Source organism: Eretmochelys imbricata, chromosome 16 (assembly GCF_965152235.1).
Source record: "Eretmochelys imbricata isolate rEreImb1 chromosome 16, rEreImb1.hap1, whole genome shotgun sequence".
NCBI lineage: Eukaryota > Metazoa > Chordata > Testudines > Cheloniidae > Eretmochelys > Eretmochelys imbricata.
In genome coordinates this window covers 11357396-11383824 of record NC_135587.1, presented here as the reverse complement: position 1 = coordinate 11383824, position 26429 = coordinate 11357396, and the positions used below count along the sequence as shown (strand labels likewise).

General features: G+C 49.4%; 1 protein-coding gene across 1 annotated transcript in view; it reads left to right on the top strand.

Annotated features, from left to right (window-relative positions):
• Positions 1-26429, top strand: part of ASTN2 (astrotactin 2) — a 595119-nt gene that overhangs the window by 327859 nt on the left and 240831 nt on the right. The window contains 2 exon segments of the mRNA XM_077835839.1: positions 16544-16710; positions 20783-20971. Coding sequence (XP_077691965.1) covers positions 16544-16710; positions 20783-20971 — 356 coding nt within the window.

Sequence of the window (26429 nt, the reverse complement as noted above, 5' to 3'; positions counted from 1 at the left end):
TATTGGCGGGTGGTTGGCACTGTGATCAGCGATATGTGCCTCCCCGGAGAATTCTGGTGAAAGCAGAGCTGTGAGATTTCTCCCTGGCAAAGGGCTTGGGCTGCAGTACTCTTGCCAAGGATGTTACTAGGAGAGATTTCAGGACTGGAGTGCAGAGTTGGAGATCGGCTGACAAAGCCCACAGAATTTCAACTTCATGGTAAGGGGAGGCTGGTGAGAATCCCGCGGCTGAGCAGATAGAGATGCCTCTAATAATCCCCTCTCTGGTTTCTCTTTCACTGAGCTTTCCCTTCTGCGAGAGGTTATAAAAGGAATGTGATGTATCTTAACCCCAGAAATGATCTCTTTCTGCCATACCAACCCCTGTGCAGCTGAGAGCACAAAGATTTATGGAGACAGTGAAGGCCAGTCACTCAGACATGTAGGGAGGGGGCCAGATGGGTCACCATTCACAACTTCCTGTTGATTGTAGAAGAGGAGAGGATGTTCTTGTGGTTAAGGCACTGAGCTGGGACTCAGGAGAGCTGGGTTTAATCCAGCCCTTGAGCTCCCGCTGGGGAGCGGGGTTTCGGGCTTGCCCTGCTCTGGTGCTCCAGACAGGAAGCAGCGGCATGTTCCCACTTTGGCTCCTATGTGTCAGAGCAGCCAGGGGGCTCTGCTCCGCACGCTGCCCCCTCAGCTCCCATTGGCCAAGAACTGCAGCCAATGGGAACTGCAGTGGCGGCACCTGTGGATGGGGCAGCTTGCAGCAGAGCTGCCTGGCTGCACCTCTGTGTTGGAGCTGGAGGAGGGACATGCTGCTGCTTCTGGGAGCTGCTTGAGGTAAACGCTGCCCAAAGCTTGCACCCCTGAGCCACCCCTCCGCGCCCCAACCTCCTGTCCCAGCTCTGATCCCCTCTGCTGCCCTCCAACCCCCTCATCCCATGAAGCACCCTACTGCACCCCAAACCCCTCATCCCCAGCCCCAGCACAAAGCCTGCACCCCCAGCTGGAGCCCTCACCCCCTCCCGCATCCCAACCCCAATTCCATGAGCATTCATGGCCCAATGAACAATTTCCATACCCAGATGTTGCCCTTTGGCCAAAAAGTTTGCCCACCCCTGTTTTAGACAGAGAGGGAATTGGTCCTAGTCTCCTGGTAGACATACAGGCCTTTGCTCAGCCTGTCTTGAGCTACCCCTTCTATTTTCATATCAAAATGATGCAATATTCCTGAGGTGCTGGAAGGCAGTGTTGCAAAATAGTTTGATTTAAGAATGTAGTTGTTGCATTAGGGATATAGGCTGTGCAATACAGGATCAGATCACTGGTCCATCACATCCGGTCTCTTCCTTCCAGAACAAGCTAAAGATGAAGTTCCAGTGGAAGGTGGTGGGGCCTGTAGATATGAATAGAGCTGGTTGAAACATGGAATTTCCATTTCACTGGGAATACCTGACATTTCATAATTTCCCAAATCAGAACCAGATGTTGAAATTTCAAGTTTTACCATGAAATGGAAATTGTGAAATAATTTTGTTTCCAAAACAGTGAAATAACCTTGTTGAAACATTTTGTTTTGACTCTGTCATTTCACATTTTTACGTTGTCATACCATAAAAGTCTAAATGACAAAGTGGAAACAAAACATTTTGATAATTTCCTTTCAAAATTTTGTTGAAATTGATACATTCCTGAGAAAACTTTCAATTTTGCCAAATCACCATCTTCCAGTGGAAACCTGTTCCATCAGAAAATGTTCTAGCAGCTCTCCTTCCTCCAGCACGAGCTAAAGATGATGATTCAGAGAAAGGTGGGTTGGGTTTGTAATTATAATGAGAGAAACTTGGATTTTCAGTTCCTTGGAAATTCTGGCATTTCAAACTTGTCTTTCATCTTGAATCAGAGCGAAATATCAACATTTCAAAACTTATCACAAAACAAAAATTCTGAAACATTTTGTTTCAGAAACATCAAAGTAATCTCCTTGAGGTATTTCAGTTTGGTAAGGTCAAAACGTTTCATTCTGACGTTATCGTTTTGACTTTTAGTTGGTATCATTATATTGCAACATACGAGTTGAAACCATAAAGTGGAAACAAAATGTTTCTGTCAAAATTTTTGATGAAATGGGACATTTCCACAAAAATGTTTTGATTTCTTTGATTCAGCATTTTTGGACAGAAAACAGTTCAGTCAGCAAATTTTCTACTAGTTCTAGTTATTATGCACCTAGCCAGTTATGCAGAGATGTACATGGGGGCAGTGAAGGATTCCTTCCTGACCCCTATAGTGTTCAGCTAATACCCTGAAACGTGATTATTTAATTGTATTGTGGGAGCACTTAGGAACCCCAGTCATAGACCAGAACCCCATTGTGCTAGGTGCTGTACAAACACAGAACAAAAACACGCTCCCTGCCCCAAACAATTTACAATCTCTGATTCCTCTTATTTTCCTTATTAGCTACCAGTGTTAGAAATATTGAGAAATGTGGCCAAGTAGGAGCTAAAACCAAGCCTAAATTTACAGTAGCTACGGCAAGCATGTGTCAGAGCTCCCAGATGTTGCTGAAAGTATTTCAGAACAGTAATGAAATGGAAAGAAGCAACTGCTAATCTGAGGTGTCTCACGGGTGATGGGTGGCCATTCCCCAGGGGGTTTGAACCAAGGGACTGTCATCACAGGGATGAATAGCAGCTGAAGACCGGGCAGAGGTTGGCACATCACAGTGCAGCAGATGGGCCTGGCTCAGTCCCTGATGCACATAGAAGTGTGACGAAGAAAAGGGATTGTGTGGCATGGACCTCACTGCCAGTTCAGGAAAGGGCTTGTTAAATTAAAGAGTAAATACAAATAAATAGCTGGTAAAAACTGAAGTATGGGAAGTTTCCAGCCTGCTCTGAACAGAGTGCACACATGCTTTATGAATCCAAGCGTAGCCCCTTTCTGGGCTCTGCCTTGACTGATAACTTTAACAGCAAAGCAGACGTTTTCTGCTCAGCTCTCCCAAGGGTTTTCTTTGCCAGGGTCACTTTGTCCCAGCGCCACCTCTGTCTGCTCCTGAAGGAGGCTGCAATCCTGCACACATTCAGACTGCAGCTCTTTGGATCCACTGGCTAGTACGATTCAGCAGAATTACGGTGCATCTTGGTGCAAGGTTCAAACACCTGCTCTCAGGGTGACTTAGCAGACGAACACCGTATCCCCAGGCAGATTCTTAGAGCCAGCCAATCTCTCCCATGCTGGATGTAAGCAAACACAACTCAGTGCATTACAGCTGTCACTCTAACATCTAGACGGACCATTTTCTGGTCCCCAGAAGGAAATCTGAGCCGGAATTCACAATTACCTAATTTCTTTTGTTGGGGGAACTCAGAGTGTGTTACACACATGTTCATTAAGCCTCAGAACATGTCTGAAACAGGAAAATATTTTTATCTCCAGTTCAAAGATGGGGAAATTGAGACACGTGTAGTGTGGAGTGGGGTAGTGATTTGCCCAAGATCACATTGGACGGGTCTGATCCTTAGAGGTGCTCAGCAACCACAGTTCCCACTGAATTCCATCCTGAGATGTCATGGACTTTCCCAAGCCCCTTTTGGTAGCTTCAACATATGCATACATTAGCGACCCAATAGTCTGCCAATATTGGGGGCCCAATCCTGCAGCTTTCACTCATGAGCCGTTCAGTGAAACCAGGGGGGCAGGATCCATTCAATGGATCTGTCAGTGTTCAAACTCTTAGGATCATGCCAGAAGTCAGTGAGAGCCAGCCACAGTACCTACGAGCCCGGGCTCCTAGTCATCCGCTCTAACAGGTCCATAAACGATAGCATGAACATTTTAAAATTATATCTATATCTATATAAATATAGATAGATATATAAAAATAAATGTAAGCTAGGAGGGAATGTGTCATTCTGTTTAATTTCCAAATCCATTACTGATTTCCCTGTGTTTGTTGTCGCTTGGGAGTATTCTGGGAAAGGCAAGATATTGCAACGTGTGATTAGAAGCTCGAGAGACAGATGGATTTGATCATCTGAAACTAAAATAATGACTGATCATCTTGAAAAGGCGGGGGGCGGGGGGAGAAAAGTATGGAAAATAGTGGCTGTTATTTCAGAAAGCAGTTGCAACTTATTTTGCTCTGGCAAGAGGTGTTACCCTCCCGGAGTGTCCTGAGTATTAGTGTAAAAGCTGCAAGTGGGACTGCCACAGCCAGTGGAGGTGATGATAAGCTCTGCGGACATCATTACTCTGGAGAGGGAGAAGCAATGATCTTCACTGAATAGAAGGGGAAGAGCAGGGGGATGGCAAAGAGAAAATGAGATTGTTTGCCCCCTTACAGATGTGGCACACTCCATTTCTAATTTTCTTTGGTGTTGAGTATCTTCCTTTCCTAGCAACAAGAGCGCTGGAGACAGATGAGATCTGAGTGGCTGGGGAATGGAGGGAATAAAGACTGGAGTTCAGTCACAGGAAGCTAGAGAGGAACAGCTTTTGGTCCTAAAACGGAGAGCTTTTGTGGGGAAAGGTCTTTCACGCTCATGCATGTATGGCTGAGAAGAGACGGGATTAGGGGAGAAGGTTTGGGGTGTCCTCCTCACTTGCAAATAGTGCCAGGGCAGAGCTGGGACACAAGTGGGTCCTTTCCTAGTGAGGGGATTCTACCCAAGCTGACCGGCATCCCAAATTCACCTGCATGAAAGCAGACCCTTTCATCCCACTGACATGGAAGTGAGGAAGGACGGTGTAGTGTTACTAGCCTACTACTTGAAAGGCCTGGGTTCAAGTCCCTGCTATGCTATGGACTTTCGGCAAGTCACTAAGCCTCTCCGTGCCTTGGTTCCTCATCTGTATAAGGGGATAATAGCACTGCTCTGCCTCCCAAGCTGGTTTTTGAGGGATAAATATGTTACACAGGGGGAGGTACTCAGATACTATTCTAATGGGAGATGTGCAAGTAGCTATGATAGACAGGCAGGAGCACCTCCAGCTCAGTGTTCTTGTGGGCCGGCTAGGTACTGAGGTTTGCAAGAAAACTGCTTTGCCTGCTCACAAGCCTGGAACAGGATGTCAGTAACTCAGCCAGAGGTTAGGGGTCTGTTACAGGAATGGGTGGGTGTGGTTCTGTGGCCTGCAATGTGCAGGAGGTCAGACTAGATAATCATGATGGTCCCTTCTGACCTTAATGTCTATGAGGACATTGGTGGGCTGGGGGGAGGAGGGGTGATCTTCCCACCAACGGAGGAGGCTGGAAGAGAGCTTCTCATCATCGGGAAGGGCAGGCTCAGAGTGGCCACAGGTGGGTCTCTGGGCTCACCCTGTGGGGGATCATCATGGTGATGGACATGTTTCTCCCATGGCACAAGCCCATGTGGCGATGCAGCTTTTCTGGCCAAGGGAGTCCTGCCTTTGTGGTGGCTGGAAGATTGAACCTTTACTGCTGGCTAAGGAAACTGAGCTTGTTGTTTGGTGGCTACTTGGCTGAGGAGCTGGGTGTTGAGGTATTTTCCGGGCAGATAGAAGATACGTTTCAGTGTTAGACAGATATTAAAATGAGAGGGATGTTAAAACGATAAAACGAGGTCTGATTAATTCTGATGATTCTTGGACACTGTGCCTTTGCTCTCACGGATACGTGAATTATAGGCCTGCAGTTTTAAAGGGGCCTTAACCTGGCCTCTGATTCTGTGGCTGCAATTGATTGCAGCCACAAATGATGGCATATGGCTCTCCCACTGCATGATCTGCAGGCGCCATCAGCCAGCGAGATGTCTGAGTGCTGTGATTTGCAGCGACTGCGAACTGTGCTCACGTTTCATTGCAGAGGCAAATTTAGAGGCGGTTCAACATTTGGCCCTAAAATATCTTGAAATCGTTGTGGAAGTGCTCCTGAGAACTCTGTCACCCTGTGAAAATCAATAGCAGAGACGCGTACTGCTAGGAGCACTCAGGAAACCGGGCTCCACAAGTACAATGGAAGGACTTCGGAAAGCAAAAATTCAGCCTCTCAGCAGCCATTTCCAGCCAAGTGTCTGAGGCCGACATTGCTCCTGCAGCAGGGCCGCACTGTACACAGAAGTGGCTGATGCTGCCTGTATGTTGCGGTGCCCCTCCCAAGGTGTGTTTTTTTCTGTGATCACTTTAGTCATGTAAGTTATAGTTGGGCGAGATTTTCTAAAGAGACTAGTTCTCGTGGGTTAGCTCCAGTTCTGGACTCCCCACTTGAGATTCTTTAAAGGGCCCTGATTTTAAAGGGTGGATTTTTCTCTGCACATTGTTTTTTTTACACACACACACAATTTTGGGGGGATCTGAAACTTTTTACCACATTTAGATTGAATTCAGCAAATAGTTTTGCTTGGGAAAAACCATTTTGAAAGAGTCAAAATATGTGTTTTGATTTTAAAACTGGCCAGTTTAAAACATGCACAAAAAGTTGAAAAATACCCAAAATCCAAATGAAATACTCAGGGGCAGGGTGCGAGGGGTGAAGAAGGGGAATAGTTTGGAATCAATTGAAACTTTTCCATTAACTGAAAATGAATTAGAAAAAAAAATAATGTTGTGTGTCAATTTGGAACATTTTGGTTGACTTTCAACATTTTTGTGTTTTCCAATTCGATAATTTTTTAAAAAAAATTGTGTCCCTTCAAATCTAATCAGTTTTTTTTAAAATTTGGTTTGGTCCCTGGAATCAAAAACTCCATTATTTGCTCAGCTCCAGTCCGGAGCACCCATTTTTTGAGGTGTCTCATGTTGGACACGCAAAATTTGGAGTCACTTATGAAAACCTTGGCCATTGGGTTGCTTTAATGACTTCACTGCTGCCCAACAGTGCTTACACTGACAGCCTTGGAGACTGACACTCTCCCCTCCATCCCCCCTCCCCCGGTCTGTCTACGAGCACAGCCCTGGCTATAGCAATGCAGGCTCTTCTGAGCCAATAGGGGCACCATTTTGCACAAAGAGGTTAGTTCCATTTCAATGACTCATTGAGCCCAGGAACTCAACAGCGGTGCTACCTGTGGTGATGGATTTATAGCATGTGGATGTGTAGCCACTGAGAACTGGACTGAGACCAGCAACTCGCCTCCCATAAGGGGTCAGGAAGGATTTTTCTTCCCTGATGCACGATTGGGCAGACGTATTGTGGTGTTTGTTTTTTGTTGTTGTTTTATTTTTTCGCTTCTTCTGAAGCGTCCGGGATTGGCCACAGCTGTATATGGGTCACTGGATGGGGTGGACCAGTCTGCTCAGGGGGTCTAAAGAATCCTCTTTCTAGATGCCTGGTTGGTGTGTCTTGCTCACATGCTCTGGGTCATACTGATTGCCAGATTTGGGATCTGAAAGGAATTTTCAGGGTAGATTGGCTGGGACTCTCCCCCACCCTTTCTGTGCAGCATGGGGTCTCACCTGCTGAGACCATCTGACTCCATCTCACCTAATAAGTTCCCTGCCTTGGACATTGGTGCACCTTGGTCTCTCCCATTCTCTGTCTGTGGCACACAGTTTATTGCCCTGAGGACTGATATGTTTAGTCCCAAGCCTGTGGGGTTAATAGAGGGGTAATTGGGTGGAAATGAACGGCCAGTGATATACAGGAGGTCTGACTAAATGATCTAACGGTCCTTTCTGGCCTTAATATTGAACTCTGAAGACACTGGAAAGTCCTTCGAGGCAACAGCTGGTCACCCTCAACCTGAGCTGCACTGAAACTGGTGATCTAGACACTGGATCTTCCACTGCCAGTCTCCAGAACCATTCGTGCATCCTGGAATGCATGCCTTGTGTGGCTAATAATACAGATATCCTAGACATAAGCGTCTAAATAGACGTAGACACACAGACATACGATTGAGGCATTTGCATTGCATTTCAGAGCAGATCAGATGCATGTCAGTGCGTAGCTGAGATCTCAGTACAATGTTGTCGTGTGACGGAATGACAGGAACACTGAGGGTGGCTGTTTGTCTTGGGGCTGTGGGTGAGGGAATGAATGCCTCCAGGGATTAATTATAGTCTGTGCCGTTTCTCACCACCACTGAAGCTTGTCTCCAGTCCAACTCAGGTGGGCAGACAAAGTTGTTACCATCTGGTAGCTCTTGGGTGGCTTGTGCGAAATGAAAGTTGGTGGCTTCAGTCCCGTTCCCAGCCCTCAACCCCCGTTGGTAATCTTGGCAAGGCGTGTGAGAGTCTGAGTTCACCCTATAGATGGAACTCCCCATACTCTCCTCTAGAGGTCAGGGTTGAGTCACATGGGCGGGGGGAAGATTGCCCTGCCGCCATCTGTGTCGTGCCTGTTCTGTGAAATATTTTAGTCTTTCAGGCTGCGAATCTGGCACGTTTCACCAGCCCCAAATCAGGAAGCCAAAGATTAGTAAAGGAGGAATGGTGGGGTTGGATGAGCGAGGTGCATAGAGCAGCCAATAGAATAATTGAAACTGCATTGTCTCAAACTTTCCTAGCCTTTGCATTTAACCTCCTCCAGGCCCCTTCCAGCAAAGCACTTAAGCACATGCTTAACTTTAGACCCACTAACATCAGTGCTTAGACTTATATGTCTAAAGTTAAACATGCGCTGGATCAGGACAGAGTGCTCAGCACCTTGCAGGATTGAGCCAACTTTTTGGATAGCCTCAATCTAGCAAAGCACTTAGGCCCCAGTTCAGAAAGCAATGTAAGCACATGGCTAAGTCCTTTCTTATTCAGGACAGCACTTCAGCGTGGGCTTACCTTTCAACAGATGTTTAAATCTCATTGATGTCAATTATTCAGAAGAGGGGTTACTCACATACTTATAGTCAGACATGTGCTTCGGTGACTTGATGGATCTGGGAGCCAATTCTTTGCTATCCCATGCACCACAAGCTAGGTGCAGGGCTTAAGAGCAATGTCAAATTCCCCAGAACTGTTTTGAAAAGAGTGGAGACCCCAGCTCACCTCCATGCTGCTGTTTGCTTCCACTACTGCCAGGCCATCCCTGGACACCCGCCATCCTCTGCACAGCACTGAACCTTTGCTGGGAGAATCTGGGCCTTCATCTCATAAACATCTCCAACAAAAAGGCAGCTGATATTTAGAAAATACAGCAGAATAATAAAAACAGGCAATTTACTCTCTGCAGAACCACTTCATTAAATATTCTTTTTTTTAAACTTCATAATAAAAAAGGGAAGCAGAGCTGCAAAAACCCCGTCAGGCAATTTAGCTGGAGAGTCAGTTTCCTCTCATTCGTGTCAGTAATGAGGCATTTCTGATGTTTCCAGTGACCCCGGCACCCATCTCCTTTCTAACGTGCTTTGCGAGTGTGGACGAAAAGCATGCCTTTGCTTATTGAAATAAATAGGGACCGGTCCATACACTCATTTCCCTGGGGAAACAGTCCTCTGTGGCTTTCAGCTGTCATTTCTTTAATCTCGTCTTCAAAGAGCTGCATCTCTTCTGCTTTGGATTTGATTATGCAGGTGAGTCTAGACAGAGTCTTTCTTCTCAGAGTCCTAGCTGGCCAGTGGATTGAGCTGGGACCCAGAGAAAGGACTTGGCAATTTGCACAGTGGTGAGTCACCTTAATGTTACCGAGGTGAATGGGCCTTGGTTCTGGACCTTGTTCTAGCCTTCAATTGATCAATGGTTGGCTGCTAATCTGCAAAAGGTGTTTATTGTTGTTGGTATCATGCTAGCGACATAGAATGTCAGTGAGGTTGGTTAGTGTGGTCTAGGGGTTAGAGCAGAGGCTGGGGAGGCAGGACTCTTGAATTCGATCCCCATCGTCTTGCTGTGTGCCCTTGGGCAAAGTCATTTAAAAACAGCAATTCTACGCCGAAATGTACCTAAGTAAAAATAGCACCTTCTTATTCAGCATCTCTGCTCCCCATGCACACACAGAGTTCTTTCTGCTGACCGGAGTGACAAAAATAGACGAGTTTCTCCTCCTGCTATACCTGCAGAGCTAAGGCATCTGAGAGCGAGTGAGCTGGAATCTATTCCACTGTTCATCTTCCGCGGGTTGTTTACCGAGTTGCAATCAATGCCACCTGTGCAAACCTCTTGATGGCAGTGGGGTTGCATGGGAGTAGTTGGGGGTCTAATTTATCCAGCAGAATATTTATTACTAGTTACGTTGCTCCAGAAGGCAGGAATCTAACTTGACTCTTGGATCCCAAGTGGAGTTTTTAAGGCTGGAGATCAGAGGTGGGAGGGAACAAAACACATTTGTTTGTTCTATAACCTGAGCAGTTTGGAGTGACAATAAGCATGTGACATTTGCTGTCGCTTTTTAACCGTTCCATGCCTCAGTTTCCTGCTCTGTAGAAGGAGTCAGATAGTTGAACTACCTCCTGAGTTGAGGTTTAATTATGTAAATGTTGTTAAAAAGACCTTAGAGCATTGTTCATCCAAGGATCTAGAAATTTCAAGTATTCCTCTTATGGTTAGTGATTTCAAGGGTTCTGTTCCCATCTCTGCCACCGGCCTGCTGGGAGGCCTTGGGCAAGTCACACCTCATGCCTCAGTTTCCCTGTATGTAAAATGGTGGTGATGATACTGACCTCCTTTGTAAAGTACTTTAAGATCTTTGGCTGAAAAACACTATAGGAGCTAAGAAGGCATTAGGTGATTTTGTTGGACAGCTAGTGGATTGCAGAAGCTATTAGTCTACATGGAGAAAAGAGTTAGAGTAACAACTGATTTGTTCCAGGTGTTTAATGGCATTATTTGGCTAGCAGGATACAGAGTGCCGTCCCCTGCCTACCTCCACCCTTCACGGCGTGGTCACAGCAGGGGAATTGGTGAGGGTTGTGTCGCCAAGGATTGCCCAGACAGAATTATTGGCCGAGTTAGCTATTGATTTTCTAATCATTTTCAGATGATGTCCTCCCTCATCCTGTGTTACTGCAGAGGAGATTGCAAATTGAACTGCAGCTGGATTGATGCTGGATTGATTAGAACACACAGTAATTATTGGGTCTCTGCTGCTCAAGCCAGACAGATGAATGTTAGCAATAATGGATATGGTTCTTTATCAAAGCGCAGAAAATGCACACCAAGTACCATGCACATAAGTCCCCCTGGGTGCAGAGACCAGCCCTCCAGAGCAGCTTATCCTGTGCACAGAGGTGTCTAAATACAACCTGTGGACACATAATTTATGGTCCACAGCTGCTCTTCCCATAGAACTGCTGGGTAAGGACAGTTTTGGGGTAAGGGCAAATTCGATCAGCTGCAGTATTTTTATTGGTGACAGGCAAGCAACAAAGTTCCATTCCTCTATCAAGGAAGATAGAAGTACAATTATGAGGGCATGATCCTGGGAGGTGCTAAGTGCCCTGTTGACTGCAGAGAAACACCCACCTACTTTCCCTGGAAATCGGTGATACAATGACTAAATGCATTTGAGGTCATCAGGTTTAAGGCCAGAAGGGACCCCCCACTCACCCAGGTAGACCTCCTGTATATCACAAGCCACAACACACCACACAGCCACCCCCACACCAAGCCAGCCAACTAGAATTAGATCAAAGCATGACAGCCCTCAGGAGACTAAACTATTGCATACCACAGGCAGAGAACAAGAGGTAAATAGAAAAAGCTAATTTTAAAAATAAGACAGCAACAGAGATCCATGCGTATGCTGCCGTCTGGCACATGGAAGGTTGCTACACTACAAGCCTGCCCTCTCCCTGAATAGAATATACCAACACATTCCCTGTATCGACTGCCAGCCTGACCCTTGTGATCTCGCTGGATGGAGATCAAGAGACCAAGCTTCTTGAGCACTGCCTGCCCGGAGACCATGCAAAGCTGAAATTACAGCACTTAGGCCCTGAGTAGGGGTCTCCATGAGGCATTCTGGAAACCCAGGTGCATTATCCTGGCCAGCTCCATGGTCCCCTCCCTGCTGGTCCCTGCTTGGTAGATTCGGGCCAGAGCCTCAGTTGCTATAAATTGGTGTGTCTCCCTTGAAGTCAGTGTATTTACACCTGCTGAAGATTTGACCCTCATGGTCCTTGAGCAATCTTGAGCCCAGAGACTAATGGTGTCCAGCCCCCTGTGTTAACCCACATTAACCCTTTGTGGCTTTTTGACCCTCTGTAAGTGGAGAGGTTTATGATTCTTCTACCCCCTCCAAGGTGGAGGAGTTGGTCCGTTAGCTCAAGCAACAGCGTCTCATGTGTTTAGATCCAGAGGAACCAGGTCCAGTCCCTGTGGACGAACCATCATAATACAAGGAAGGGGAGCTCCTTGCAGCTGCCTCTCCCTAACTTGCTGCATCCAATCAGGGTTCAGAACTGACGTTGCTCTCAGACCCCTTCTGCTGAGCTCTGAGGCTCCTAGACTTTGCAAGTGACTCCGAAACACTTTCAGGGACAGGTCTGATGTACACTAAAGAGTTAGGTCAGCCCAGCTGCATTGCTCAGGGCTGTGAAAAATCCACACCCCTCAGCTACGTAGTTAAGCCGACCTAACCTCCAGTGTAGAAAGCGCTAGGCTGGCGGAAGAATTCTTCCATCAGCCTAGCTACTGCCTCTTCAGGACGTGGATTACCTGGGCCTATGGGAGAACCCTTCCCACTGCTGTGGGGAATGTCTGCACAGCAGCTGTGCTGCTGTAGCATTTCAAATGTAGACAAGCCCAAAGACTGAACATGCCCACATGCTAAGTAGTTTGCTACATAGGGAAAGGTTTAAATTGAAGTACAAAGTACAGCCAAGATTCCCATCCCCCCAGCCCTCAGGCTTGAATTTATTGTTGCCTCCATGTCTGTGTGTCTGTCTTTTAAACAGTCTGTTGCTAATTGCAAAGCGGACCGGCTCCCTTTGGCTGTTGCCCATCTCACTGTGTGCTCCGAGGAGGGCTTGTTATGCCTCTGACCCTGCCAGGGAACCCCCCAGTATTTGTGCAGTGTCAAGGAGATCTTCTTCCCCAGGGGTACTCTCTGCTGCAGTGCAACAGCTGGCTTGTGAGCTACTTCCCTGGAGATGGGGGCGTGGAGGTGAGGGAAGGGGACTCTCTTTTGCAAATTTCACGCTGGAGCAATTTGCGTTCAGTAATTAATGCACATTGCAATGCATAATTACAAACAGAAACAAAGCACGCTTCCTGATGATTGAAAATCAAGTTGGGGAAGTATTCCAAGGGGCAAACCTCAACCAGAACGTGGCTCTACGAACCACGGAGAACGCTCCGGGGTGAATCTCCATCAGTCCAATCCACTCTGAGCTACCACAGGGTGCCAGCCTCTTCCGCCAGAGACAGAAAAGGGTGCTCCCATCTCTCCATGGTACTGTCTTTCTTCAAGCCAACTTGCAGCTCCTGAATCAGGCCATGTCTACACTGCATGGTCTAAGCAGCATAGCTGCAGAGCTGTATCTGTATCAGCATTACCCTATACTCTAGATACAACCCACAGTGACTGAAGGGGCTTTTCCATCCCTGTAGGAACGCCAGCTCCTCAAACCATCCTAGTTAGGCCAATGGAAGCATCACTCTTCCATCAACCTAGCTGTGTCTACACTGGGGGTTAGGTTGGTCTGGATTTTCATACCCAAAGCGCCAGAGTTATATTGACCTAAATTGTAAGTTTAGGCCAGGCCAAAGTCAACAGAATCTATGGGTGTGACCCTAAAGCAGGAGCCCCGCCAGTTCCCCTGGAAGTCAATGGAAGGATCCTCATTCACCTCAGCGGGAGCCCTGTTGTTATGGTCCGACCCCTTGGAACGAGAGGCATCTCTGTTTCAGCTACACAGGGTGCTGTCCATGCTCATCAGTGGCTGAAGAGCAAAGTCAGTGCAGAGATTGAAGCCAGGGCAGCAAGGAGAAACTTTGACCACTACTGCAGTCAATGAATCTTTTCCCCTTTTGTTTCTGCCTGTTTGCACAGCTCCTGTTGCTCTTCCATTGATCCGCACAGACTAGAAATGTGGCTTGTATCTATACAGCCACAATTATTCTGAGCCTTATTTGTCCAGAGTGTTTAGCAATAAAATGTAGCACGCGCGAGAGGCATCTGTCCCCTCTTTATATCCATGCTGGGAGTATGAACTGAAAAAGCTTGCCGCAGGTTGCTGCAACCTCCTCTGGTGCCTTATGGGTAAGACTCGGAGGTCACAAAATCTGCGATTTCTGATTTCCAGAGACCTCCTGACATTCTCTGCTTCAGCCCCAGGGGCTGCAGGACTCCAGCTGACAGCCAGTGGGGCCCTGGCAGGGTTCCAGCAATGGGCGACAGCAGCGACAAGTGACAGGGTTCCCCTGCAACGTTCCAGCCACAGGTGGCAGACTCCCGAGGGGGCCCTCCTCAGGGTTCCAGTGACGGGCAACAGCCTCATGCGGGGAGAGGGGGACGTCTCGGGCGAGCGGTTGGGGGGGGAGTTCCGTTTTCTCTTTGGGAAATATGGTCACCCTGCAGCTCCTGGCCGCTGTGGGGGGAAGGGGGAACCCTGCAGAGCCACCAAGGTGGTGGGGGAAACCAGGGAGCCGCAGCAGCAAAAGTCACAGATAGGTCATAGCTTCCATGAATTTTTGTTTATTCCCATGACGTGTCCGTGACTCATAAAAATAACCATGACAAAATCTTAGTCTTACTTATGGGTATCAGAAGCTTCGGTCTCCAGTGTGGCCAGTCCTGGCCCTTTCCCCATGGCTAGACATGCCCTCACTCTCCCTGTCCTGTGAAAAGAGGTGTCGTCATTCCCTTGCCCGTCTCTTCTGGACAGAGAAGCCTTCTGCCTCTCCTGCTGTTCCTTGTTCCTTTGCACGGCCCGTGCTCCAATGGCTGAACCGAGGATCCCAGGCTCTCATGGTCCATTCCACCTAGTTCGCAGCTCAGCTGGAGAGGAAGAAGTGGCCTTCGGGAGCTCACTGCCTGTTGCATCTGCATTTGCCCTACAGGGAGGCTGCACCGCCTGCGGGAATGACAGCAATCACTCAAATGAATTAAGTTTTATTTTAAGGAGCTAGCGCAGCAGAGGGGAGGGACTGAGGCAGGTGACAGGAGCTTTCCAGCTGAGAAGCTACAGGACTATCCTGGGCATGTGTGGCTTTGCACCGTGAGCAGCCAGAGTTCAGCTGTCATCGTACAGCTAATGGCCTGATGCCCAGGCATCCATCAGACCTGGCAGCTTGGGTCTGGAGCGGCACCTGGCTGGGTAGCCAGCTCGGGAGGAGGGATCTCCTGGACTTTTATTACATGTATGGCATTTTGCTCGCACAGAAAATTGATTTTCTTTTTTAAGCACAAAATATAGCAGTTTTATAACCTTTCTTCTGCTTGACAGAGGCCATTTATAACCTGCCTTCACTGCTACATGTGCAGGCTCTGAGCTAACTCATCTTCAAGAACTCAGTAATGCATTTTTAATTGTGAGCTGTTCCTAGGTGAGATTTATTTTTTCCGAGGACTGGTCCTTTTGTTGTGTTTTAGGTTGGTTTTTGTGTTTTTTTTTTTTGTCCTGGTTTTGGATAAAAGAAAATAAATAAATAGCAAAGGTGGACACGGAAAGCACTTTAATCAGGGTGGCAGATGATTGATGGCATTAGGTGCCTGCTGTTTTTAATCTTTTGGGACAGGGAAAGCCAGCTGGAGAATTGAAATTAAAACCCGGAGCAGAGCTGGATCCCTAGCTTGTGCAAAGTGGCCCGGCTCTGCTGGCTTCAGTGAAGATCTGTCCTTCTGCAGTTGCCTGCTTCATTGTCAGCCAGGAAGGCTGCCCCCTGCTGAGAACTGCTGCAGAGCCCCACCTGCCTACTTCAAAGAGGCACTGGGCTGTTTTTTGGGAATGATTTTAAATGGGGGGTCCGGGGTGGGGGTTGAGATCCCCAACCATGAATAAAATGCATCGGCAGGCTTAAACAAATGACCAATACCCAGCCAAAATCCCCACTGACTCCAGGAGGGCCAGGATCAAACCCACAGGAGTCCATTTACTTGGGATGCCTTCCATAGTCTGTGCTTCCCATTCAGCGTCACGCGTTGCCATTCCCTAGCACACAGACGCTGCCCAGGTAAAGGACTCCAGGGAGAGAGGTAGGTGGGGCTCTGCAGCAGGCTCTGAGTGGGGTGTGCCGTGAAGTTCCTTGCAATGGCTCTTTTCACCAGAAGATCCCAAAGCCCTTTGCCAAGGGGGTCAGTATCATTAGCACCATTTGCCTGAGGCACAGAGCAGGGAAACAGGCCAGGGGCAGAGCCTGGAGTAGAACTCAGCTCTCCTACGTCCCAATCCGGTGCTCGTCCCAGTCCACACCGGCTCCCCAGGTGAACTTGCACCTGTGGAGACCTGAGGTCGGGTTTTCATGTGTCCTCTGTTAATGCCGACAACAGACCTGAGTTCACCAGTATAACGCCGTCCACTTCGCTGGAGTGGAGCCTGCTTCCACTAGGAATGAATGTGGCTCCCCAGGGCGGAGAGCTAACTCACAGCAGGGAGCTGCGTCCCTGGCACTGGCTTACCTCCAGTGGTCACACCGTCACCTCCTACAGGGAAAACGCCCCCAGCCCTGGGAACCAGCAGGGTGAAGCATCCCACTCGCCTTAACATGTCCCCTCTCTCTGCAGTGCCCGCAGGAGCTGAGGCCCATGAAGGACGGCACTGGCTGCTACGACTATTCCAAGGGGATCGACTGTTCGGATGGCTTCAATGGTGGCTGTGAGCAGCTGTGCCTCCAGCAGACCCTTCCCCTGCCATATGACCCTTCCTCCAGCGCCATCTTCATGTTCTGCGGGTGAGTCTCCTGGAACCATTGTGTCAAAGGGGTTCTGCAGCTTGAATGGAAGACTTGAGCAGCTGGTTCCTCCTCCGCCTTCTTCCCTCCCCCTGGATTCCTCTGAGCCATGTCTGCGTCTGTACTCGCATGTCTCTCTGTCTGCGTGGTTGGACCTGTCTGGCATGGAGGCAGTAGAGAAGTATATTAGCTCAGAGCAATGGTGGAAGTGGCCTGTGTGTATGCATGTGTGGAAGCATAATTCTGTTCTAGCTGCACATCCATGCAAGAGCTTGATGACCCAGTATGCATCTGTGAAAATAAATGAGCAACTGTATGTGCTGCATGCCCCCATGGGGGAAAAGATTATTCACATGGGGGCAACAAGTTGCGATCGCATACACATGCAGTTTTTGATGGTGAATGTACGTGCCTGCTGGCCTGCAGTCTAAGCACGTGGGAATGATCTGTGTGCAGACGGACAGTTCTCTCTCCTACTGGAGTCTGTGTGAGAGAGAAAGAGAAAGGGACTGTACAAGTCAGTCCATGTCTTGTTATATAAATCCCAAACTATTTTGTGTCGGGTTGTTGTGGTTTTGCTGTGCCTTTCTTTAAATAGAGTTTCATCCCAGAGCTTGGCCAGGATCCTAGAATCCGATGTGTTTGAGCATTTTCTCTAAGGAAAATCTCCCCAACTACAGAATGCTCCAAAGGGAGCTCTGTGATTATCTGGCTTTATGCGGCACGGCTGCAAAAATAGCCATCCATCACACAAGCCGCCCTATGCAGTGCCCTGGTTTAGGGGCGGGGCAGATTGTATCCCTTTGTAAAGAAATCAAGAACATAGAGAGAAAGAAAGAAAGACAAATCATAACATCACACAATAAATAAATAATAAAGTAAGATTATTGGCTGCACCTTTGCTAATGCATATCTGCATTTCCACATAATTGTGAGCACATGCATTAACCTACTTCAGACCTTCTAGCTACAGGGGAAGAGGTGGTAATGGGAAGGTGAGGGAAGGGAGCAAGAAGCCATTTAGTGAATGAAACATCTGGGCCCAGTCGTCCCCTGGAGGGTAGCAAAAAAGTGCAGAGGAAGAAGGATTTACAGCAGAATGCACTGAAATGGAGGGGTGCATCCGTTCATCCTGCACTTAGCGCTATGGCATCTGAGTGCCTACATGCCACCGTTCCCTAATATACATGACTGCAGGCTGACACGCAAGGAGGAATGAGAAGGGCCTCTGGGCTCACAGCAAACTCTTACATGGGAGAGGGGACGGTCACAGCGCGAGAGTAAAAGCCATTACCTGTGCCCAGCCTTGGTGACAGTGAGGTTCCAGAGGCAGGGCCTCTGAGGCATCTCAGTACCCAGCCTGGCTCAAGGCAAAGGCCAAATGGCTCCCAGGCAAGTGGGAAAGTAGCAGGATACCCCATCAGCAGATGCAGAGGCACAGAGTAGAGGGAGACATGCGGCATCTGGCTAAAACTGGTGGGTGGTGGAGAGTAAGAGGGCACTGAGGAACAGGAAAGCCATGTCCCTAACTAGAAAAAAAAAACTGCAGGGAGCATTGATGGACGCCTGCCCTGTTAGGCCTTTGCAGACATCACTGCCCTTCCAGCCAGGGGTGCGGGGGGGAGTGTTGTGCTTGGTAAAGGCAGAGTGGGTGCACCTTCCTGAGTTTATAATAGCCACTGTTCCGGTTTGGGTTTGTTTGGATGGAGGGAGAGAGCCTGGGGTTTGTGTGTGTGTGTGTTGGAAAGGGGCGGGGGGGGGGGGGATTTCTCCCAGCACCTGTGCTTCTGGGGTCCAGCCAGAATCTACAGGCAGGGAGCTGGTGAATCCCCTCTCCCCCAGTGCTGCTTATCTGGAGAATGCTGCTTTCAGGCCATAAGCTGCATTACACACTAAGCCTTCATGCGTCGCTGCCCTGAAGTCACGTCAGATGGAGAGGGACTGGCAGGACAGGCCCAGAGTGTATGTGCGCAGCCTGGTCTATCACCACCTTCCTCTGGCCCTGCTCAGACAGCACAAATCTCTTTTCCTCTCGGTGCCCGGGGAAAAGCGGCCACACAATGTCCACCATTCTTCCTGTAAGCACCTAGGGGACCTATCAGCCAGCAGCAGGAGCCTGGCTGATCACAATCAAACGGGGATGTTTCCAATATCCCCTGTGCATTAGGGTCCCAAAGTGGAGTTCTCCACCAGCTCTGGCAGGCAGAAAAGGGAGCATAGAGGCTATATAACAGGCTCCCCCAAGCTTCCCAGACACATTCCTCCTCTTGCCTGGTTGCTGCCGTCAGTCAGAAAAGCACTTTGACCTTCAAGGAAATGTGAGTCACAGTTCGTGAAGTGAAGAAAAAAATTCCTAAAAGTAACTCCGAGGAACATCTGTCTGCTCCTGACACATCCAGGTGCTCAGACGGCAGAGATCTCGCTGAGCCCCAGCCATTCACAGCTCTCAGGGGACCCAGCTTTCTCAGCCAGTTTCTTTCCTTTTATTTTTTTCCCTTTTCTTTATTGCTTTGCTACTTGGAATTATTGTGTTAGAAAGAGAAAACACCCAGCTTCCGCAGCTGCTATGCAGGAGTTTTGGGAAGCGGGGCAGGTTCGGCAGGGAAGGGGATAAACAGCCAGGCTCTGCATTCCAACAGAATGTGTTACGTACACGGGGAAGGCCAGCAAAACTAGTTCAGCTGGGCCAAGCAAATACCATGGTGATGAGTACAGGGTAAAGTCATATTTGTGTTATAACTACACCTCCAGGGCCCCACAGTGCTAGGTGCTGTACAAACAGTGACCGGTAGGCCCTAGCCTGTAGTATAAACAAGAAAGGCCAAAAAAGGGTGGAAGAAAGACAGCACTATTATCCCCATTTTACAGCTGGGAAACTGAGGCGCAGAGAGATGACTGACTTGCTCAAGGTGATGTGGAGTTTGTGGCAGAGCTGGGGATTGAATGCAGATCTCCTGGCCCCAGTTCAGTGACTCTTCCACAAAATCATCCTTCATGTCTTGTGGGAGCAGAAATTCGGAGAGTTGTTTTTTATTTCTGGCTGCACAACAGGAATCCCTGTGTAACTTGGGGGCAAGTCACCTCACCCTTTCCGTGCCTTGGTTTCCCCATCTATAAAACAAGGATGATGATACTTTCCTTCTTTGCGAAGAGTTTTGCTAGCTAGAGCTGCAAAGTTTTGTAGAAGCCCTGGAAATTAACAGTGGGAGAGAGGAACAAAAAACCTTGGATTCACATCTCTGGGGACAGAACAGCTAAATAAAAACAGGGGCAGTGTCTCTGGCTTACTTGTGCTGTTGGCTGGGGGGACGTTGGCGTGGGTGTTTGTACTAGTATTGGGAGGGAATGTGTAAAATAAAGCAGCTAAATAGACAATATGCACTGGCGCCCAATTCTGCCATCAGGCACAGGGCGTCATTCCCATGGATTTGTGAGCATCTGCCCTGGTAGATGGGGACTGGCTCCCTTGGGAAGGAAAGCATGTTTGAGCTGAATTCTCTTTCCCCTGCCACCTGACCGAGGCAGCAAGAACATTTGCCTTGTGACCCTGGTACTGGCGTTTATACGCTGCCAGGCCTACCCACAGGGAGGCCCAGAATACGCACTGCTGGCACCAGATGCGGCTGGCAGCCAATGTGGATGTCAGCCCTGCTGCAGCTGTCCATGGTGCTGAAGAAAGCTGTTACTGAAGCTGCAAGAATAACAAGCATTGGTAACTCTCAGGCCTCAGCTGTTAGTCTCCAGGAGCTCTCCCCAGCCTAGGTTTTGAGTGCCAAGCCTGGAGCTAATACTTTGTTGGCTCTCCAGGCCCAGTGCACCCACGCGGTGCAGGTTTTAAGTGATGTGACTCCCTGGAGTAGTTTGCTGCACCCTGGTTCCCCAGATCCTCATGGAGTGCCTTACAGTCAGCTGGCTTGTTCTGCATCGATTGTGTGCATCACCCTGACTCTCCTATCTTGAGAAGAGTCTTTCTACAGCAGGGTTCATGTCACTACAAGCCCTGTTTGCGGGTTGGGTATTGCATGCATGTGGCTCTGTCTTTCTCTCTGACCTAGTTTGTGTTGTTTCCCAGCTGTGTCGAGGAATATAAACTGGCTCCAGATGGCAAATCCTGCCTCATGTTGTCTGACATCTGCGAGGGCCCCAAGTGCTTGAAGCCAGACACCAAATTCAATGACACCCTCTTTGGCGAGATGCTGCACGGGTACAACAACAGGACCCAGCATGTCAACCAAGGCCAGGTGTTCCAGATGACCTTCAGGTACTGCCCCATCCCCTAGCTGGGTCAGGTAACATGGTAGATTTGCAAGATGTACCCTGATGAAATTGCAGGTCGGAAGGGGGGGTGTCAAAGGTGAGGGTGGTGGGAAGCTTAGCTGTCAAGCTTAGCTGTCTTGTAACATTGACATACAAGAGCTGGGGGCAACACAAAGTAAATAGAGGAGGGGAAAGAGCTGAGAGGTTGTTTCTGTCTGAGGTATGTCACATAGCGGGGCCAGAACTTCAGCTGGTGTAAACCAGCTTAGCCCCATTGACTTCAAAGGATCTATGCCGATGTGTATCAACTGAGGAGTGACTCCACATTCCACCCGACCACTGCAGGGTCTGATGCAGGGTTGTTCTACACAAAGTGTTCTCCAGTGGCCTCATTCTTCTAAAGCCCTGAGGCTGCACAGCTGCCATGGACGTCAGTGCGAGTTGCGTGTGGTCCTCATCTCTTACAGTCCAGCCCTGCGGCTTTCTCCAGTCGTTTGTAAAATCTCCCCAGTGATGTATTGGTGCTGAATTCTGACCCTTTGCTATGACGATGGGGTCTGTAGAACCAGTATGACCAACAAGGAGCTGCTCTGCTCCTTTCTGCACCCAGAAAGCATTGGCAAACCAAGCACTCGGGGGTTCTCAGCAGTGCACGCTTTGGCCTCTGTAGATCAGCAGCCTTTGCCGGAAGTGAGAACTGACTGTGTGTGGAGACAGTTTTCCTAGGGCCGCCTTCTTCAGTTCCCCTCCCCTTGTGGCAACCCTTGGTGGGGCCTTTTGAACAGAGACAGGAATGCAGATTGGAAATCTTGCCATGCGCTTTGTTTCCTGATGGCCGAGCAGGACTGGGAGTTCCATGAAACCTGCCCGCCTAAAGAGCCCCTTGTGCGATGGCTGCAATCTCACATAAGCCCTCCCTGCATCCTAACCAGCTCCCGCCTCTGCTGCTGTCCTCTGGGCTCCAAGCCGCCTCTTGTTGGGACTTTAATTTCCTCTCCCGCTCCTGTAATAGTGTGGCCTTTCCTTGCACTGCACTAGGGCTGAGGGATTTGTTTAAAGGCAGCCTTCTCCTTGCCCAGACAGCAGCCTGATTGAGGGGGCTGTTATTGCAGCATGAAAGGAAATGCGGGGCTCAGGGACTCCAAGGCAGACGGGTTTCTTCCTTTGCCGCTACTGCAGCCAGGATGGATTCTGGTTCTCAGAGGAAAGATGCTTTAAAATAAAAAAACAAACATGAATCCTTGGGGGGAGTGCTGCCTCCCTCCCATCCCCCGACCCCATTCAGTGTGTTTGAGCCACTCGGTCTATACTGGCTCTAGACAGCACCGGGGCTTCCTTTATCTGACCCTGCCAGGTGCTTCCAGTTGGTGTGGGGATTAAAAAGCAGGCGAGAAACCATCTTCCAGGCTAAATACCAGCCATAAATCCCACAAGATTTTATAACTCCATTTTCGTTTGGGAGACGCTTCACTTCATTCCTGGCTTTGGTGGCCAGCTGGCTTTGGGCCCAAGCAGTGCAAGAGACCACGAAGCCTCGGGGCTTTGTGCTAAGAGACTCTTCCTGATCCAGGGCTGATTCAGCGTCATGCCCAACCCAGTTTGTCCCCCCGGCTGGAGGGCTGGACAGGGAGACCCGATTTGGCTCCCTTCTCCTGTGGGCCAGTAGTCACGCCCAAATCCAAATCATAAGGCCATGCCTGGTGTACCGTGAGCTGATCTCTCAGCCAAAGAGGGTGCACCTTGCTGTTCTGGGTGTGTCAGGCCCTCTGCGATGGCAAGGTGGAAGCCCCCCTCCCCCGACAGTTTTGCCTATGTAATATTTTCCATTTATGGCTGGAGTTTCCACCACACTCTCCTAAGCACTCCACTTAGCCCCAACACCATTGGGGATTTTTTCCTTCATACTGTTGTATGGTGAGTGATGCCACTGGGCGAAATTCCCCCTTCTCCACTCGGTCTTCATCAGCAGGTGCCTTCTACCTCAATCCAGATCTGTGCCACTTTCATGGCCCTGGACTCCAAGGAGTGTGGTTTATTTGCTTGCACCTGCTGAGACATGCCAGGATTTGTGTGCTGCAGCCGAAGTTCTCCCAGTCATCTGAGGGGACCACCTGTCCCCTCCCCCCAGTGTATTACACCTGCCTCCCAAAACTTCCAGGTGTCAGAGTCCAAAAAGCCACTGACCAGTGGAGAGTCTGAAATACCTCAGCTGGTTCCGGTAGCTCTAGCTACCAGGCCGAGATTCAGCTGGAGGTTCCCAGGCGAAGGAAGGATGCCGGTGGGAGGTGAGACCATAAACACACTTTCCCCATCTGATGTGAAACCTGCACAGAATTCTGTGCGCTCCCCTTTGTAATGCTCGCAGCTCTGCATTGAGACAATGACCGCAATCGAATCTCATTGCGTCAGGGCTTCAGAGAGTTGCTTACTGGGGTCAGGAAAGATGTATTCTGGGCGGGAGGGGGTGGCCTTCTTCTGAAGCATCAGGCTTGGCCACAGATGGAGACAGGACCACGGACAGGGAGGGTAAGTGCTCTGAGGTGGCACAGGAAAGCTTCTTCCTTAGGGTATGTCTGCCCTTCCAGCCGGGGGTTGTAATTCCCAGCTCAAGGAGACGTAACTTGTGCTAGGTCTCATGGAGCTCGGGTGCGAAAACCGGAAGGTAGCTGTGGCAGTGCGAGTGGCAGGAAGGGCTAGACACCCTGTGTATGGACCTAGCGTCTCCGACGGGTACGCGCTCGGGACAGCTAGCCTCTCCCGCTGCCACGGCTCCCTTCTAGATTTAGCACCCAAGCTCCGTGAGACCTCGCACAAGTTTATGTCTCTTTGAGCTCATTTCCCTGGCGTTGCAGAGGCCCTGGGGACACCTGGCTCGCTCCTGTTCTCTGCCTGTGGCCCACACCGGTTCAGTCTCCTGAGCAGCGGAATGCGTTAGTCTAACCTGAACTATTGGGTTATAGACAGGAGGTCAGACGAGGTGGCCTTAAACTCTGTCTGCCTCTTGGGCATGTGAGTTGTGGGTTTCCAGCCCCACTGGCATCACCGAGAGAGCTCCTACCACAATCTACATGGGCTATAACGAGGGGAGATTAGACGATATCCAAATCAGGACAAAAATTGGCCTTGTGCCTTGCATGCAAGGAGCCAGGTCCTCAGCTGGTGAAAATCATCATGGCCTCATTGAAACCAGCAGAGTTATGACAGTTAGACTGGCGGAGGATCTGGCTCTGAGCCCAGCTGCTGTATAGGACAGGGACAGAACAGCTCTGGGGTGAAAGCAGTGCCGGAGGGGCGGGAGAGCTGGCAGCTGTGGTGGCTGAATAGGAGAGGAGGGATTGCAGGATCCTCTGAGAATGGAGAAGAGAGGTAGCACCCGGAAGGGATGAATGCCTGGGGAAAGGCGGGCGGGAGTCCTGCTATCCTCTTTCCTGCGCACATCTATACTACTAGCTAACATCCGTGACTCGGTATAACGTGCAGCGTTTTCAGCGCCCAGGATACCAGGGTCTTGGGCTTTAGAGATTGTTCCCTGGGGTGGGGAGGCCGGCGCTGGCTTTGTTGCCTATTCAAAATGAGACTGTTTGTTCTGAGAATATTGGCTAAAAATGGGAGGCCCCTGCCCACACGCACACAAATTTATTCAGCCCCCTCCCCTGGAGTTCCTCTGCCTGTTCTCTGTGGAGGGTTATGGTGTCAAAACACCATTACATCATCCTCTAACAAGGGCCGGAAAGGAGGTTAATGGAGAAGAAATTATTAACTAAAAGATGTAATTTGCCTCTGATTTTCATATATATTCAAGAACCTCTCTGAGCATTAAGGCGCCAGCTGTTCAAGAAGCCCTTAATTTGGTGCATTTGAAACATAGCAGGAAACTGCCTAATACCAGGGATTAAAAACCTGTTTCAGCAAAGTAGGAGCAAGAACCTGCTATCAGAACAAAGGGCTGAGTATTTTAAAGGCATTTATCGTGGCTGGGATCCCTTAGTTATGGAGATGTAACAGTCCTTTCAATGCTCCCCACTTCTCATGTTGTCATCTCTTCAGTGTCCTTAATAAAGAGTATAGTCTCCATCCACTTATCATGGCAGCCCAGTGTTGGGGGAAAGCGTTGTGCAGCTAGAAACTTTGTCCTTCACGTCTTAGTCTGGATGTCCCCATTAGTCCCAGTTTCAGGGTCTGGTGGTAAGTGTTGGAGTGTCCCACTGCCACCCAATGCTTGGCAGTAGGCCCTGCCCGTTAGTTGCTGGATATGCCTTTCCATCCAACGTGCAGCATGAGATGAGGGGCTGTGCGGGAGTACGGGCAGGTTCCTCATATGGCGCTGAAGGACTGGGATGTAAAGTGGCCCCCTTTAGAACTAGAACAGGTAAAGGATTTGGTAGGATTACACACCCGGCTGGAGCAGGTGAATTAGATTATTCCTGAGATCTTAGCCCTGTCCCTTAGTATCACCGTGTTACAAGCTCTCTTGCCTGCACATCCGCTTCCCCATTCACCTAGCCGCTGAGGATATGTCCTGTTCATGTACATCAGCGATGGGTAAGCTAATGTGTGAGCATCAGCTGAGCAGCTCACATCATCCAACTCTGAGGAGCAGCAGGCATATCTTACCCCACAGGAATTATTATGTCACCCTCACTGTGTGTGCCATGGTGATGAGCATCTGTCCCTGTCCCAACATCCTTGAATGCCACCTTCCAGTTCATGGACAGTGGAGAGAAACAGCTAACATCCCTGCACATAGCTCATTCATTGCATAGCTGGGCTATCATTCATTAATTATTACTGTGTGTGATTGCATAGCCCTGTGGGTGTGCACAGCACTTAACAGACAAGTTAGAAGATGAGGTTCCTGCCCCAAAGAGCTTATGAGTACAGCTGGATGACGTTTGGGGGTTGAAAACTTGATGTCAACAATGACCTCTTTTGTGGAGCAAAATACAGTAAAAGCTTTGTTATCCGGCATGTTGAGGGAATGGGGGGGAGGGGCCGCTGGTAAGCCAAAAATTCCAGTTAACTAAGAGGGAGGAAGTTTGGGTGTGTGAGGGGGCTCAGGGCATGGGGTTGGGGCGCAGGAGGGGTTGTGGGGTGCTGGATCTGGGTGGCTCCCACAAGTGGCGAAATGTCTCTGCTGTTCCTAGGCGGAAGCGCGGCCAGGTGGATTTGCACCTGGCCTCCACGTGCGGGCCCTGACCCCGCAGCTCCTATTGGCTGCGGTTCCCGCCAAAAGGACCTGCGGAGCCAGCGCTCGGGGCAGGGTGGGGCAAGGGCAGCGTGCAGAACCGCCTAGCCATGCCTCCACCTAGAAGCAGCAGGGACATATTGCCAGGTAGGGAGCCTACCAGCTCCTCGCCAACCAGACTGTAAACCAGATTTTCAATGAAGATCAGAAATGCCAGTTTATAGAGCTTTCCAGTTGGTCCAGGGCCGGATAACACAGCTTTTACTGTATTTTGGAT